The sequence below is a fragment of the Eubalaena glacialis genome, chromosome 3 (assembly GCF_028564815.1).
Source record: "Eubalaena glacialis isolate mEubGla1 chromosome 3, mEubGla1.1.hap2.+ XY, whole genome shotgun sequence".
In the NCBI taxonomy this organism is placed as follows: Eukaryota; Metazoa; Chordata; class Mammalia; order Artiodactyla; family Balaenidae; genus Eubalaena; species Eubalaena glacialis.
This window is the reverse complement of record NC_083718.1, coordinates 112,408,521-112,426,625: the sequence shown is the minus strand read 5'-3', so window position 1 is coordinate 112,426,625 and position 18,105 is coordinate 112,408,521. Positions and strand designations below refer to the sequence as shown.

Sequence of the window (18,105 nt, the reverse complement as noted above, 5' to 3'; positions counted from 1 at the left end):
ATTTTCATCTACAATCTACTACTCTTCTTTGGACTTGACTTCACCAGTTGTGATGGAGTTGAGGCTGGGGGAGAACTTGAAAATCCATACCAGCTGGGAGAAGGACACAGCAGGGGTGGGAGAGGGAAGGCACGGCCCTGGGTAGCAGCCTGCATCCCTCTGTCTCAGGTGAATTATACAAGCTTCCTGCCTGGGCAAGGGTTGTCCTGGCCTGTGGTCCCCACCCCTTAAATAAATCCCCACACCCAGGTTATCATCTGAGTTTTCCTGTAAGCAAAGCAGTCACAAGGTAAGGCAGAACGAGGCCCAGACAGATCCTCCTTCCAAACATTCAGAAGTCCGACCAAACCCACCCACTGGGCACCTACCTTGCAGTCCATGTCCAGCATGTGCTGGGCGATGACCTTGGGGTCGTTGTTGGTGAACAGTTCTTTCGCACGCTTCAGCATCGCAGTTTCCAGGGGCTTGTTCTCAGGAGGAAGGAGCTTCGACTCAAGGTCGTTGGGCTTGAAGGAGGAGGCAGTCTCCAGGAGGGGTGTCACGAATGTACCCTCGTCCTCCTGCCCCTTGTCCCTCTGGGTCGGCAGCGGCTCCCAAGGCTTTGCCCCGTCATCGTCATCAAGGATCAAGTAGCTGGTGTCAGAGTTCCGGGCAGCCGGCCCGCCGTTCTGCTTGGTGGTCAGCAGGTCCACGTAGCTGTCCTGGGCACAGAAGGGTGGCCGTGCTGCCCCGTTGCAGCCTGCGGCCAAGGCTGGGTTCAGTTCGCAGTAGTTGGCCTCTGAGTTGAGCCAGGTGGATGGAGACCGGGGAGCCTTGAGCATGGGCGCTTTGCAGGGCTTGGGGGGCGGTTTGGGGCATAGCTGGCTGTCTGAGCCCCTCAGCGCCCCCCCTGCCCTAGGGTCCGAGGAGACCCTCCGAACCACCGCTGGGCTCAGGGTGGGCTCGCTGCCTGTCCTGAAAACCGGTGAGTTTGGGCAGGGTCTTGTGCCCACACCTGGGGACTGAGGGGGCAGCTTACCACCTGTGGAGGATAAGAGAGGGTCAGAAAAAGCTCAGCTGTGCGAAGAACATGAAACAGACAAAACTAGAGTGACAGCTCCTGGCCCTCAATTCAGGCCCTAGGATTTCGATTTTCGCCCGCAAAAGATAAGTCAGTATGACCACCGCAGGCCTGATCTAGAGCAGTCTAGAGCATGTCAAGGGCTAAGATGGCCCCAGCCCACTTCTGGGGGAATTCTAAATCCCAGTGACTACCGACAGCTGGGCAGCAATGTCATTTTATGGTCACAGAAGGTTAGTACAGTCAGAACAGGGAACTACATTGAGCTTGGAGGGCCGTGAGTAACCTAACCTTGCCCTAAGAAACACAAGTCTTTAGCCACATAGCATAAAGCGGGGGACCTGAGTCACTCTCAAAGCCAGGGTGGATCCCAGCCAGCTTTAAGGAAGAGATAGAGACACACGGGGAAGGGAGAAAAAGACACTGAGATAACCCACATCCAAGCGGTTTACAAAGGGGCAGCAGGAAAATCACCTTGTGGTTCCCCAAGGAAGGTCAGTTATAAAAAAAAATGAAAAACAATCCCGTCGCCTATTAACATAATTGCTTACTTGATTTCCCCACATTCCATACCATCTCACTCTTCTGGTTGTGGCAGGAGAATGGAGAGGAAGAGAGGTCTCTACCAGGAGCCCCAGGACTGACCCACTCACCGTCTGCCCAGGGAGGAGACTAAGGGGGAGGTGCATTCATTATGAAGACCACCAGTTAGCAATTGGGCTTAGAATCAGGAAACCTGGGTTCAAATGCTGGCTTCACCTCGTACTAGACAGATGAACCTAGGCAGGTCACTTAATGTCTGTGCCTCAGTTTCCTCAGCCGCAAAGACGATAACCATGCCCACCTTGAAGGCTTGTTATGAGGCTTAAAAGCTAGCACCCATTAAGTGTCCCGCTCAGTGATTTGCATCTGGATATAGTTCTACAAACCCCTCATCCTACAGCCTGCAGACATGGAGTCTTCTGTCATTCCCAAATTAGGTGACCAGATGGAGCAGGGGAAACAGCCTGAAGGAAATCAGGGGAATGCAGTCACCCTCCTCCCCCCAAATTCCCAAAGACCTACCAATTGGCAGGTAACTTTCCGACTGGTGGGCTTTGAGGGACAAGGCTCTTCTGTCCTGCATGTGATCCAGGCAGGCTGGCTGGCTACCACTCTTCTCTCTATTTCTGAAGCAAAAGACAAGTGGGGCAGAAACATGTCATTAAATCGTAAAACCTTTAGGCAACGTCATGGAAAGTTTAAAAAAAAAAAAAGATCGCTCAGAATGAGATGCTCCCGCACAGTCTAAGAGTAAAGGAATGTCTGGTGGAGGGTGGAAATTACTGATGGGGGCGATTAGTACATGACTCTGCCGTGGGCTGTGCCCTGCGTCCCCAAGACCAATCCAGTTAGGTCCTAGGCTGCCTCCTCTGAGCCCTTCCATCCTGTTGAGCAGATCAGGGTAAAGGTTTCAAGATACTCTCAGGAAAATCTGATGAACTGGAATGTGTACTTTTAACGGCGCCTAAAATTACTTACAGACCCAGAAGGAAAGACTTGTGTAACTAACATGCATTCTCCACCAGGCCTCACAGTGCCACGGTCAGGAAGGAAGCTGTGGGGCAGTTTCCATTTCAGTGCAAATCTCAGCGTCCCCCAGATAACCTGCAGGGTTGCCCGAGGAGCATCGAGGAGGATTCCACAGCCAGCCTCCTAGGGCCGAGTCGGGAAAAGGGACTTGGTGGGGTCACCAAGCAGCGGCTGCGAGGCACGGAGCACAGCCGCACAGGGAAAGGTGGAACGAAACGACAAGATCAGCTAGCATTCCTCTGTCCCTTGCCAATTCAGATTGGGAATTTCTCTAATTAGCACCAAAGAACAGAATTTCTCTTTTGCTGAAACAGAAAGCACTGCACCAGCCAAGTCGTAATGAACTTTAATCGGCCTCCCCCTCTCCAACGCCCCCGACAAGCTTATGTGACAGACATCGCCAAGTTCTTTCCTACCTTTGCAAGCACCAAAGAAATAAAACAAACCAAACCCCCCCAAACTTCCAGCAACAGAGAAATTCCAGCAACCCCTCAGAGATAAAGCTGGGCAGAGGGCAAATTCCAAAAGGCAGTAGCTTCAGCGAGGCGATAGTTAAGCAGTGATCACCGCCAGCGGTCGGACTCCAGGGCCCCATCACCGGCCCGGAATGCAACCTGGCAGAGCGCACGCCTATGCCGGCGGGCAGCCAACCAGCAGGCCTGACGTCAGGGAAGGTGTGGAGCCGCTGGCGCGGAGGGGCAGGGCTTCGGGGCATCTTCCGTGCTGAGCCCACGCCACTCCTACGATTAGGCATCTCTGGGCCTGCAACCTGTGCCAAGGGGTGACAAGGCTTAGGGAGCTCTGCTCTCAAAGGGCAATCCGAAGAGTGGCTCTGTTAGGTTTGTATCGTCGACTTAGTGACTTTCTCAGCCTTTCTTTCGTTTATCTTTAAAAAAAAAAAAAAATCTGCATTTTAAACCCAGGCTGCTGAGGGCTGACCAGGCGGCCTTCCTCCCCAGCACCGTTCCTGGCAGGGGTTCTGTGGGTTATCCTGGCTCTGTTCACGACACTGACTGCCTACTCACCAGTTCAGCAGCCAACCCCCGCCCCCGCAAAAGAAACAGAAGAGAGGCCCCCTTTTAATATTTTAAGGGATCTCACGTCCGATCTTACTTCCATGAAAAGGAGAATTTCTAAATGTCAGCTCTTGCCTCCCTCCCTGCAACTGCCCTGAGTCCTGCATTCTACTGCTCTCCAGAAAACAATAATTATTAGGATTATGAACACTCACCTAGCACTTTCTATGTGCCGGCGCTGTTCGAAGCACTTCACAGATCTTAAACCATTTAACCCTCAAAAGCCCCACCTTTCCAAGAAACTGAGGCCCAGAGCAGGTAAGTAGCTTGTCCAGGGTCGAGCAGATCAGGCGTGGACCAGCGTTTGAGGGCAGGCAGCAGGGTCCACCGCCAGACGCTGACTAACATCTCCCAGAGCTTCCTAGTAGCACACAGCCGTCATTTGTATTACTCACAGAGTCCTGTATTTTGCTTCTGAATTTTTGCAGTCTAGAGATTACAGTTTATGACATTTCCTCCTCACTCAGAAAGAAAACCAGTGAGTGGAATAAAATATGTTGTGCAAGCTTGGACGCCAGGGAGCTGGAGAAGGGGAGCCATGTAACTGAGGGGCTGGGACCCTACCCTGCCTGCCTTCCTTTCCTGGCAGTTAGACAATAGGCACAAGGCCTCCTCTCTCCATGGGAGACAGCAAGCCCACAGTCGCATCTCAGATGGAACAGCTGGTTTTTCCTCTGAAGTCCTCGCCCTCCGGTCCCTCCCGCGGTATCTGACTTGCCCTCCTCCACCGTCCCCTCATGCAGAAGAGTCTCGGAAAGTCTGGGTCTGAGTCTCCTGACCCTCGCCCTACTCCACCCGCACAGCCTGACCCTCCATGGCTCACTAGCTGCTATTCCGGCTCCTCCCCTTCCTCACTCCTCTTGCACAGAGCTGTCCCGTCCAATTCTTAGGACATCCCGTTCCCCACATTGAGTCTCTGAGGCTCCTCCAATCCCCTAGCCTGGCATTAAGGCCTCCCCGATTTGGTGGGGGTCAGTCACCTCCTTAAACCTCCCCCTGCCAGCCCCCTGCGCAGACCCTGTGTTCCAGCTCCACCAGTGTCCTCACTCCAAGCAACACTCGCCCCTTTTCTACCTCTACTCTTACGCTCATGCTGAGCCCCCTCCCTCCCTGGAATACCCTTCCCTTTGCAGCATCTGTCCACGTTTTCCCTAGCCTTCAGCCTAGCCGGAACCCTTACCTCCTTCGCTGGGAGGTCTCTCCCAGTCAGCCGTCCCCTTCCTCAGCAACTGCATCAGTTACTTTTGGCACCAACTCAATTGGGAACTAATCACGCACTGCCTCGTGACAGTTATTCCAGTGACACTTGACATTCTTCTTAACGTCGTTCATGGTTCTTCTGCCCCTGGGAGAGCACGCCCGCCTAGCTAAGCCTGGTCCCGGCCAGAGGGTCCCCCACGCTCCCAACACCGACCAAGGAGGCCCTGACCCACCTGAGGAGGTTGCCCCTGGGCAGGCTCTGCTCTCGGGCCTGGGGGCTGCCCATGGTGAGGCTCAGCCTCTTGGCCACGTCCGGCCTTCCCTCGACGAGGCTGCCCTCCTGGGCCCGGCCGGGGGAGGTGCCGTAGTGCTCCTCCAGGCACCGCAGGGGCACCGTCCTGTTGATGGGCTGGAAGATGATGGCTCCGCTCTGCTGGGAGATGGGCCGCCGGTTGCCCACATAGCAGCGCACCAGGCCGGGGATGGAGTCAAAGCTCTCCGTCTCAAACTGGTACTGCACTCGGCTGTAGGCCTCACTGAGCCGCAGGACCGTCCGGCGGATCTTGAAGTGCTGAGGGAGGTTCTTCCACTGGCAGGTCAGGACAAAGTTTCCGGGGCTGGACAGGGAATCACGAACCAGGAAGTCACCGTCCCGCTGCACGAGGTTTTCTGATACCTTTGGGACAAAACGGTGAGTGAGGGGTAGGCAAGGCAAGCTTAGCTGCGCTGCGCCCCACATCCTTGGGCCAACAGGGGACAATGCTATTACGTCTCTTCTTCCTCAGTCGGCTCTTTATTTTGTCAAATGCCAAATTCTTAGAAGACCCACTCATTCATTTAAGAGTTATTTGCTGATCACCTACTATGTGCCAAGTACTACTGTAGGCACTGCGTTTACAGCAGTGAATGAAGCCGACGAGAGTCCCCGCTGTCTCAGAGCTTCTGTTTTTAGTGGACAGCTTCTATTTTAGTGAGGACAAACAAGCAACAGGTACAGCATGTCAGATGTTGTAAAGTTAAGGAAGAAGTAAATCGGGATGTGGGCTGTCCTCTTAAATACTGTGGTTAGGAGGGTATCAGGAGAAGATGTTATTTATGCAGACCTGAAGGATATGAAGTGATGGAAAATAAATGAGAAAATATGTGTCTGGTGGGTCTGATTCTCCCCCTTCCCCCAACAACTGGAGGAGGGTGTTTGTTGTCATCTACGAGTCACCCTCAGAGCCCTCTCCTAAGACACCCCTCTCCAGGCCTGGTCGATGGGAAGGAGGGTCCACATGCAGGTGGAGTCCAGGCACTGTGGAATCGACCCTTGAGTGTGGTTCTGGGCACACCGATTACTCTGGAGGGCCTGGAACAAAGTGGGCCGGGTGTCTCATCTCAAAGAATTATTGGGAAGATTACGTACCTGCATACATACTATATGCAAAGCACTAGTACAGTGCCTGGAACACAGTAGATGCTAAAAAAATTATTAGCTATAATGATGCTGATGTTTATAACAAAAGGAGAATTTATACTGTGTTGTAGTATGGTTGTTCCTGTAGCTAATCTGCCTGGGTTTGCATTCTGGCTCGTCTGGGTGACAAGTTACATGGACAAGTTACACTCAGTTTACATCATCTGTAAAACGGGGATAATATCACCTACAGAATAGCTATAAAGATTTAAAGGACTAAAGTGTTGGCTATAACTATCATTATTATTGTCACAGTCTTTAGTTATACAATCGGGAATGATGTATAGCTGAAAATTTACACTCATGGCAAATGGGAAACAAATTTTATGATCACGATAAGGAGAATGATGGTGGTGACAGACATCAGATTTATAAACTCTGATAAGTTTTCTAGGACATGCCAACATTTGATCAGCTAGCTTAGAATAGTATGCTACCATGGTTACCTTAAAATTGCATCTTAGCCTTAAAAATGTTTCCACACAGAAATTCCATTTCTTGGAATTGAGCCTGAGGAAATAATTATAGTCATGAACACAGTAGTTATCTTCAAGGATGTTGGGGAGAGTGCCCAATACAGAATGGAGAAAGCAAACAGTAGACACAGACAATGGAGACTGGTGAAGAACATTTCAGAGCAGGAGAAAATTCCTAGGATATATCATTAAGGGAAGAAAGTGGGCTGCAAAGTTATATGCAGCATGAACTCATACTTGATTTGGAAAAGTCTGGCAGGATTTATATCGAAATGTTCACAGTGGTTATCTCCAGAAGGGAGAATTACAGGTAAGAGTTTAATTTTCTTCTTTTTACTCTATTTTCTACAATCGATTTTACACCAAAAGAAGAAAAAAAACAAAGTTAGAATCAGGATTATTTCTTTGATGATGCTGAGAAAGCTGCTACATTAAAAAAAACCGTTCACAACATGATGCCCTTCCCTCACCCTCAGCCACCCCTTTCCTGTCATGTTGTCCTGCGTGACTGGTCAGATCAGGTTACAATAAAAACCCAAGAGAAACTCTATGCCTCAGTTCTGCACTTATTCTATTTTTCAATTTCTATCCTATTAAATACAAAAACATCATTCACGGCTATGACCCAAAGGACAATCACACAAAGAACATTCTGGCCATGAGTCTGTGGTCACTGGTATAATTCCTCTTCTTTCCCACCCCCGGGCCAGGGGCCGGGGAGGGGAGGGATGGAGAGTGAATAAGTGCCGGCCCCACTAGGGCATAGGCGGCCTTGTCGCTCTGGGTCACCCGCCCTGATGATACCCTCTCTTCACCTGAAATTAAACCTCTGCCTTGAGAAGGAAGCAGGCTCCACAGGGTATGAGGCTGCAGGCAGCCGGCCAAGAGTTCAATTATCTGAACCACAGCCCAGCCTCATATTCCCTTAGGTACCACCCTGCGCTGCTGCCTCCTGCCTGCGTCTTGTTTACAGAACCGCAGAGCACCTGCTTTCCCTTCATCCACTCACCGGCCCCGGGGAAACGTACTTTGGATTCCTGACCTTAGCTCTTCCCAAGGTCTCCTTAGAGACGGGCCTACGTTAAGTCACCACAGGCCACCCTGTAGCAGTGCGCGCTGGCTGAACCGGGGCTCGCTCCTGGTAGCCTTGGGCGTGTGACCCTGCGCGGGGGCGGGTACCTGTCGGGGGATGCGGCCGTGGTACCAGGCGTGGCTGCGCAAGTCCTCGCTGCTCAGCAGCAGCTCCTCCTCCAGCTCCTTCTTCAGCCTCTCCGGGGTCCTGTCCATGACGTGCCTCTCCTTGGAGAACTGCAACACAGGGTCACCAGTGACCTCCCAGCCTGCTGGGGCCGGCGAGCCCAGGCCAGCCGGCTGGAGACGCCGGCCTTGCGGTCGGCTGCTTTGCTAATCAAACCAGTATATGCCCAAAGTCCTGGTCAGGTAGAGGAGGCTGGATAATGATTACAATTAGTTGTGAACTTTCATTTCTCTGGCTGCAGAGAGCGTGTAGTAAAATTTTCACCTGCACTCGGGAACTATGATAGGAGAATCGGCCAAGCCATTCCTTTTATCAGTCTACTCGGGTAGCAGCTGAAAACGTGGGGAGCAGGGCAGGGGGCGCCAGGGAGAGATGCGCCAGGCCACCCAGAGAGCTTCCTCATTCTCCTTCAGAGCTGTCCTAACACAGAGCTGGGAAGGACAGAGTCCCAGCTGGCCCATGGTCCCAGGCCTGCAGGACAGTGCTGCCCAAAGCGCAGTCCCCGGGCTGTCGTGATGGCTCTGAATTCCTTGCTCCTGGCAAACTCCAGTTCAGGATCGAGTTTGCCTTTAGAAACGTTTAGAGCAATTGGACAGAGTAATGTCTCTTGAATCTACTAACAGAAGTCTGAGTTTGTATTTCGTATGTGATTTTAATTTCATTTTTCTGATATTTCATTCTTTATGACAGATTGGAAAAGGAAACTTAAATCAAAACAAAGAACTGGCTCTTCACCTCAAGTAGTTTGAGAATCACTGAATCCAGGTCACTGCACAGCGGCCGGGACGGGAGTTCTGGGTGGGTAGCACTTGTTCCGGGTTTAATTTAGAACCCACGCCCACTTACAACATGTGAACTGAACTTGGACACCTTCCTGGTTCCCAGCAAAACCAGGCTCAGGGACTGTGGCTGAAGGTCATATGAGCAGGAAAAGGCTGTGTCCTTGGTGTTTTCTCAACTTCCCCAGCTTGGCCTCAAAGGCCTGTAGGAATCACAAAACTATCCTCATCACACTGCCCTGCACCTTAGCAAGGAAAGAGCCCCCCAAACCTCCTCCACTCAAGAAGAAGAAAAAGACCTGGGATTTTACAGCTGGATTCTCATCCTCAGCCCACGAGGGCACTGGCCACAGCATGACTCCTGGGCTGTTTTCAAGGTGGGGCTCTGGCTTACTAATGATTGACTTCTCCCTCCTCCTCTTCCCCACCACTCTTCTCACAGAGTGTTTGACGGAGGAGCTGAATACCTATCAAAGAGATACTGATGTTGGCTGCCCACGGTGCCCGCAGGCATTAGCACTGATGTTTGACACTGTCGGCTTCGATCATTAATTATGTACAGGTACATCTGAAGACAGTTCGTTGGGAAGACTTGAGTACAGAATGTAGATTGTCAACCAGGCCGCATTTGCTATTCGTTTATTGTCTGTCTTGCCTCCTGCTAGATAATAAGCTTCACGAGACCAGAAGCCCATCTGCCTTCTTCCCTGCTGCCTTCGAGCAATGCCTGAACACAATGGTTACTCCGTACTCACTGAATGAACAAATAACCCAATGTCTATGACTTTTCTTAGTTATGGAGGTTCTCCTGTTTCCTCTCAAATTATTTGAAGCCCTGGTTTAACCGGGTGTGTTGCCACACAGCTAAAGGATGACTGACATTCCTCAGTCTTTCTCTCTTATAGGGAGATGTGGCCACATGGCTAAGTTTTGGCCAAGGAAGGGTAAACTGCCATGTTGGTGGGACTTCCAAGCTGAGATGTGATGGCTGGAGCTGCAAAACCATCCTGGATAATGAGGAAGAGGCCAAACCATAGGAATAGGGGAGCAGAAGGTCTGAACGAGCCCAGGTCCCTCACAACGGTGAGGCCAACACCCCAGCCCTGGAGTGCCAGCCTCCAGGTCTTCCATGTGATCTTCTAGCTTTTTTAAGCCTGTTATTTTGGATGTTCCTGTCACTGGCAGCTGAGCTAAATCCTAACCGATACTGTGACCCTGGCCTCTCTTTAGCCACCCTGACAGTCTGTACACCTAGCCTAAATCCCTTGTGCTGAGTCCTGGGTCCACTTCTTCTTGGTCTGAGCTCTGAAAATGCAGCAACCAGCAGGTCCTATCCTCTGTGTAACCCTCCACTGAAACTGTGTCCGCCCAGACCCTGAAAGCTATCCTCGTGCTCTCCTCACTCCCTGATAGCCAACACCCAGGCCACGTCCCATCCCCCCACCCCCTCTCTCTTTCTCAGCATCTCATAAACATCAAAGGTCTTTTGTAGCATTTTATATGGGACAATCTTTTACTTCAGGTTTTGAGATAATATTGTTTTGCACTTGTTACCAAAAATAAAAAATCAGTTCTCGTTACTTCTGTCCTAACTCCTTAGAGGAAAGTCCACAATTACTGTTCTCTCCCCCTGAAGACTCGGGAGCTGGGGCACTCTAGGGAAGTACCTAGAGAAGAGAGAAAAGATCCGTAACACTGACTCTCTCAAAAAATCTGGGACAGAAGACCAGACTTCAGAAAATATGCCCTTAAGCTCTTGCATAATTTGTGAAAAGTTAGGAGGTTACACAGTTGTCCAGACTTGTATTTTAAACGGGGAAGAGGAGAAGGGAAAGGGAGGGAAATGAAGAGGGAGGGGGTGGAGGGGAGTGCGTGGGAGGAAGGGAGGGAGCCAGAGCCAGAGAGAGCAAGAATTGCAAAGGGCTCTTCATTTCAAGCTAGTGAGGGCTGGTTCTACTGCATTAAAAGGAGCCAAGGGGGCCGCTGGGAGCTTCTGCATCTACAAATGATGTGGGCAATGTCTCCCAAACAACTGAAGAGGCAATTCAAAAGTCACCCATATACGGTCACTCTCATGATTAAAATAGTGGTTATTTGGGGGAGAAGGCCTTCTAGAACTTTCACTCATTGTTTTAATCACATATATTAACGCAATTTTTATTTTTCCCAGGTGCCTATTTTATGACATCTTGACCTTGCTGACGCTGATTTTGCCACTGTAGGTAGGTACTTTGATGGGCTGTCAACCCCGTGGTTGGTGAGGGGTGACCATATAAGAAAGTAGTTTACACTGAATGGAAGTGCAGTACTCACTGACCTTTGGACCTTATGTTCTTCAACTGCCAGAGAAAGCAAGAAAATAATTACAAATAATCGATCTCTCAAACAAATGCTATAAATGTTACCAATGACCACCTTATAGTAACACAACTTTTTCTTCAAGCTCAAATTCTCTAACTATTTGCCCCTAAATTTGAACTTCATTCCTGGAAGATAAGTCTGATTCTTTGTTTCTCGAGCCTCTTATCTTGAGGGGAGGAGGTGGCAGCGAGGGGAGGCCAGAGATGGAATAGGGTTTCACTGCACCAGCATGGACCCTGGACATCCTGAGCTCCACCACACACAGCAGCTGGGGCACAACCTCCGGAGGAAGGGAAGCTGCTAGGCTTTGGATCAAGAACATTCTGCCACGAGTCTTGCCAGGTTCATTCCAGGGACCAAATCCACCCGCAGCCACCATAAGAGAAAGATGCAGGCTGGACACGTATCTTCTACTCCAAGTCTTGCCTGAGTCTGATCCATCAGAGATTTGAGAGCAGTCCTTTTTTTTGGGGGGGTGGGGAGGAGGTGTAAGAAAATGTGCTATGTACGTAAATTAAGCAATAAGTATACCTTAAGCAGGAAAGAAAGGAAAGAAGAAAGGGAGGGAGGGATGGAGGCAGGGCTTAGTAACTACTGTGTCAGGGTTACCCACTCACATGGCTCCACTTCTAAAACTTCTTCCGGTCCCAGTCATTAGCTCTGGGGTCTGAGACGAGAGGTAGGTAGACGGATAACTACAGCAAATGAGGGGATGGATGAGGCCCACAACTGTCCAACTGAATTGAAGTTTAGCCAGAAAATTCATAAATTACTATCATTGCTGCTTTTCATGGAAATCTGAGTCTAGCTACTACTTTCCTACTGCCAGCATTTTCATAACCCTGACGTCAACGGATGTTATAGCACAGTGTTTAAGAGCTCAGGCCAGCCTGCCCCCTCCATCCATAGGCCACTGTGCCACTCACCAGCTGTGTGGCTCTGGGCAAGTGACTTTACCTCTCTGTAGAGCTCCTGGTCTGCAAAATGGGGATAATAACATATGACGAGAGGTTAATAGGGATGAAATGGATCAATATCTGTAAAGTGCTTATAACATACCGTGGCACACAGACAGCACAAACTGTTAACTGTTTTTATAGGCCTATATCAGAATGCTACTCACCTGGTTAAATAAAAGGAACAGTTTACGTTTGAGGTGTTTAAGGTCTGATGCACAGGCATGGTGGGTGGGTCAGTATTTGGGAGGAAAGCAGTTAAGGAAAGCAGCCTGGTACTTGTTTAAGTGCCCACTGGCTACCTCAATCCTCCTCAGAAGCCTCGCTGGCCACCTGCCCCAGGCCCTCTGGTCCGGTTACACGGCCAGGACCAGTCCTAGCTTGCTGAGGCCGCCTCCGAAAATCACTCTAATCTGGAATGAACATCTCTGGAGCCCCACACCGCAGGCAAGTCTGGCCTTGACAGGCTGGAATAGCCGGAGCCCAGGAGATGGTTGGAAAACACATTCTGGAGGCACAGAGCCAGCTCCACTGACGTGCTGGGAACCTCGATTAACAAGTAAACCCACATTTCAACAGTTCTCTGAGGAAGCAAAAGCTGTTCCAGCCCAGGGAGGAATGGAGCTCAGGGTCTCCTCTTGCAACGGCTGTGCGATGTGCGATCCTGCATTTCAAATCAGGCACAACAATGGGACCCAGACTCTCAGGTTTGTGTTCCTGAGTCCGGGGGATGAGGGACGTGTGCTCGCCACCATCTGGGGGAAAGCCCCAGAGCCGCTGTGGGAGGCCGCTGAGAGGATTAGGAAAAGATGGCATCTGCATTATAACTAATATTTTATTCTCTCCCTGCCTGTAAGGAAAGCTTCCCAGTTCCCACAGAATTTTAAATTGTGCAAATCACCAGGAAAGACGACATCCCCAGGCTGGGAGCTGTGGATGGAAAGGCAAAGACTGCGGAGGCGCCATCTTGGGGCCAACAACAATGGTGACCAAGCAGTTTGCCAACCCTCAGGCTGCTGGCGGGCGATGACAGGCTGGGTCCCTACCCTCAGGAGGGCACATTCTCCTAGAAGCCCACACAGGGAATAGTTTAACATATCCCTGAGCTCTGGAGACAGAATGCTGGGATCGCATCCCTGCCCCTCCAGCTCCTTAGCCTGGGCAAGTTACGCCACCTCTTTATCCTTTAGTTTTCCTGTGTCAAAAAGGCCCCATATGGGGTGGGAGGGGGGGTAGGAAGGAGAAGACGGGGTATCAGGGTTGGCCCTTGAGGATAAAACTTGAGAACAGTAAGGGTGCTTTGGGCATTTGAGCTAAGAGCAGCTGGGCCTGGTCAGATAAAGGTGCTGTTTGGGGAGGAGAGGGCTAGAGCAGGCAGGGCCTCTCCCTCTAACACCCCAAGCACCGCTTTTCTCTCCCCAGGAGAGCTCCATCTTTTCTCTAAGTATGTGGTTCAAACCTACCTCCCTGGACATTGCTGGCTGACCTGCCTAAGTCCCTGACCCAAGCTGGCCTAACCAAAGTTCTTCCTGGGATCTTTCTAAGGGAACGGAGTGAAGGACACCCTACCTGCTTGTGAAAACGTCATGAGACTGGAAGAATGGAGGTTGCTTCACCTTACGTTGACCAGATTGGGCTGAGAGAATGAAATCATTGTGCAAAGAGAAGAGGAGCAGGAGATGGAAGGGTCCCAGTGGGACACACATCCCTAACCCCCGCTGATTATGTTAACTGGCAGACTCCCCTGATACCTCAGTTAGTTTGCGCTGGACTCCTGTCACCTGTGACCAGAGAAGTCCTGAGCCAGGAAGGCAGGGATCAGACAGATCAGACAGAGGGGCACTGTAGCCTGAGAGGTGAGACCTTCACACTCCAGACGGTGAGGGCCATTGACACTTTCTGCCCGGGAAGGCAACAGGTACAAAAAAAAGATGCTTCCGGACAGATCAATCTGGCTGCGGCGAGCAGAAGGGACTGGATGGGGCTGGGGTAGGCGGCACAAGGCCAGTTCAGAGTCCTTTGAAACGTGCTGATGATGCCCAAATCTCCCTCTCCAGCCGTTAGGGTTGCTGCTGTGGTAGGGATATTTACCAGAATCCACTTCAGAGCTCAGATGCCAATATGGATAAACGGAACTCACCTTTTCTGCAAAGCCTGCTCTTCTCCTCCTTTCCCAGTCATTGGCACCTCCACTGCCCTCATTACTCAAACTAGAACCCTCAGAATTGGCTTCCACTGATCAAGAAATTCCTGATTATACCTCTCACCAAGGCCCATTCTAATCCCCGTGGAGGTTATCATGTCCTGTTCTCCCTGAACTTTCACAATAGCCTCCTGACAATTTCCCTACCCCCATGTCTAGTGCTACAACCCACCACCTACAAAGCCACAGATTATCATATCCTCAGAGACTTTAGTCAGGGGGTGCCCCAGCTAGGGCTGACATGAGATCCAGAGTCTCTTCTAGCCCCTCCTCCCCCAAAATGGATCGGCTTCTTATGTCAGGTTTTCACTCTCCCAGGGCTCAGACTTGGTCCATAAGGGACACAGACCCCAATCGCCCTCTCCTCCCAGATCCCTGAGCTTTGAACACATTACATTCCTTGCAGCCCAGTGAGCTGATGCACCATTCTTGCTATATACTGACACCTCATACACGGATCCAGGTCTGAATTTGCTAGGAGGCCCAGGTCACGAGAAGGCTGTGGATGCCTATGTGAGGCATCTTTGTGGGTCCCCAGAAATAAGTGGCAGAGGCTTGATAGATGGGGGAGATGGGCAAGGGTACTGCCATTATGCAGTGGGTCCATGAGTGGGGTCCATGAGTCAGCAGATTTGGGGCATTAAAGTTTTTTGGACTTTATTTAAAGGGTCCACATGTTCCAAAGGGCTCACAGTATCCTACACATAAAACCCAAAAGCAGGCGATGCCCTTCTCCATCTGGTCCTGAGCTCCCTTTCTGAGGCACACTGACACAGGGCCCTGGTCATAGGACCTTCCACGGCTTCATGAACACACAGTCCCTTACGCCCCTCCTCCATGCCTTCTCTCATGGTCCAGAGACAGTGACCCACCTGCAGGTGCCACTGTGCAGCCTGGCTGGAGCCCAGGCTGGGGGATGGGGAGAGGCCAGAGGGGAGTTGGATGAGGCAGGCAGGGCCTTGAAGGCCACACTGAATTAGTTTGATTTTATCAAAGGGGGCAGGGAATCCACTAACACACTCTACACAGTGGAGGCAATGTAGTCTGCCAGGCATGAGCTCCTTGAGGGCAGAGGCCATGGCTTACTTGCTTTGGGCTCCCAGAGCCTGGTGGCTGGCATGCAGCAGGTATCCAGTAAACACTTACTGACTGGAACCAAGCTTGCCATTTCACCCTTCATGTGGCAGCTTCCTTGCCACTGGGTGGGGAGAAAAAGAAAGAGTTTGGAGGTTGGTCAAGAACAGGTGACAAAAAACAGAGTCATAGGTCAATGGAACAGAAAAGAGAGCCCAGAAAAGAACCTACACTTGTGTGGGCAATTAATCTATGACCAAGAGGCAAGAATACACAATGGAGGAAAGACAACCTCTTCAATAAATGGTGCTGGGAAAATTGGATCGCTATATGCAAAAGAATCAAACCGAACTACTTTCTCATGCCACATACAAAAATAAACTCAAATGGATTAAAGACTTACATGTGAGACCTGAAACCATAAAACTTCTAGAAGAAAACATAGGCAGTACATTCCTTGACATCGGTCTTCGTAATATATTTTTGGATATGTCTCCTCAGGCAAGGGAAACAAAAGCAAAAATAAACAAATGGGACTACATCAAACTACAAGGCTTTGCACAATGATGGAAACCATCAACAAAATGAAAAGGCTGCCTGCTGAAGAGACGATATTTGCAAACGATATATCTGATAAGGGGTTAATATCCAAAATATACAGAGAACTCATACAACTCAAGAGCAAAAGACCAAACAACCTGATTTTTTAAAACGGGCAGAGGATCTAGATAAACATTTTTCCGAAGAAGATATACAGATGGCCAACAGGTACATGAAAAGATGCTCAACATCACAAATCAAAAGGGAAATGCAAATCAAAACCACAATGAGATATCACCTCACACCTGTCAGAATGGCTATTATTAAAAAGACAACAAATAATAAGTGTTGGTGAGGATGTGAAGAAAAGGGAATCCTCACGCACCGTTGGTGGAAATGTAAATGAGTGCAGATGCTGTGGAAAACAGTATGGAGATTCCTCAAAAAATTTAAAATAGAACTACCATGTGATCTAGCAATTCCACTCCTGGGTATTTATCTGAAGAAAACAAAAACACTGATTAGAAAAAATATATGCACCACTATGTTCACAGCAGTATTATTTACAGTAGTCAAGATATGAGGGGTGGGATAGGGAGGGTGGGAGGGAGGGAGATGCAAGAGGGAAGAGATATGGGAACATATGTATATGTATAACTGATTCACTTTGTTATAAAGCAGAAAGTAACACACCATTGTAAAGCAATTATACTTCAATAAAGATGTTTAAAAAAAAAAAAAAGATATGGAAGCAACCTAAGTGCCCATCAATAGATGAATGGATAAAAAAGATCTGGCATATATACACAATGGAATATTACTCAGCCATAAAAAAGAATGAAATCTTGCCATTTGACACAACATGATGGACCTAGAGGGGGTATCATGCTAAGTGAAATAAGTCAGACAGAAAAAGACAAATACAGTATGATTTCACTTATATGTAGAATCTAAAAAACAAAACAAGGAACAAACACGACAAAACAGAAACGGACTCACAGATACAGAGAACAAACAGGTGGTTGCCAGAAGGGAGTGGGGCTGGGGGGATGAGAGAAACAGGTGAGGAAGATTAAGAGGTACAAACGTCAGCTGCAAAATAAATGAGTCAGGGGATGAAATGTACAGTATGGGGAGTATAGTCAATAATTATGTAATATCTTTGTATGGTGACAGATGGTAACCAAACTTATGGTAATCATTATGAATGTATAGAAGTATCAAATCACTATGTTACATAACAGGAATTAACATAGTGTTGTAGGTCAACTACACTTCAAAAACAAACAAACTCATAGTAAAAGAGATCAGATTTGTGGTTACCAGAGGTGGGGGCGGGGGGAATTGGATGAAGGATTCAAAAGGCACAAACTTCCAGTTATAAGCTAAATAAGTCCTAGGGATGTAACTACAACATGATCAATATACTTAACTCTACTGCACGTTACATATGAAAGTTGTTAAGAGAGTAAATCCTAGAGTTCTCATCACAAGGAAAACAATATATTTTTTCTATTTCTCTAAGTTTCTATCTACAGGAGAGGATGACTGTTCACTAAACTTATTGTGATCATTTCATGACGTATGTAAGTCAAATCGTTATGCTGTACACTTTAAATTTAACAGTTCTGTATGTCAGTTATACCTCAATACAACAGGAAGGAAAAAAAAAAAAAGAACAGGTGACCCTGACCACCTTTCCAGACTTCTCTTAACTTGTGTCTATCTGCACCTGGGAGTAATAGTGCCCACTTCACAGGACTACCTGACCTGATGCACCTGGAATTAAAAAAAAAAGGAACTGGCACAGTGCCTGGCACACAGTAGGTGCTCATGTGGAACAACGTAGAATTTGAACCCTCTAAAGATGCTTCTTAGCTAAAAAATAGAAAGTTACTTCACTAAAGAGTTTTTTTAAAAAACGAATTACACAACCCATCAGAAGGTTTTAGAGATACTTGGTCTTTGAGAATTTATCAATAGTTCTGATGGAGTAAAAAAGCTAGAAGTTGGAACTACCGATTTCTACTTAGGCGTAGGTATGTTTATTCTGTTTATTTCAGTTCCAAGTCAACAGTTGCTGGGGTCTTG

The 18,105-nt window shown here is 49.0% G+C and overlaps 1 protein-coding gene across 5 annotated transcripts in view; it reads right to left on the bottom strand.

The window, feature by feature from the left end:
• Positions 1–18,105, bottom strand: part of BCAR3 (BCAR3 adaptor protein, NSP family member) — a 201,306-nt gene that overhangs the window by 20,775 nt on the left and 162,426 nt on the right. For 4 of the 5 annotated variants that reach the window (XM_061183870.1, XM_061183873.1, XM_061183872.1 and 1 more), the window contains 4 exons: positions 8,023–8,151; positions 5,142–5,584; positions 2,126–2,229; positions 369–1,021 (listed from right to left, as the gene is read on the bottom strand). In XM_061183870.1, the coding sequence (XP_061039853.1) occupies positions 369–1,021; positions 2,126–2,229; positions 5,142–5,584; positions 8,023–8,151 (1,329 nt within the window). Of the gene's footprint in view, positions 1–368; positions 1,022–2,125; positions 2,230–3,048; positions 3,232–5,141; positions 5,585–8,022; positions 8,152–18,105 lie in introns of those variants that run through there. The other variant, XM_061183875.1, reaches the window with a different exon arrangement.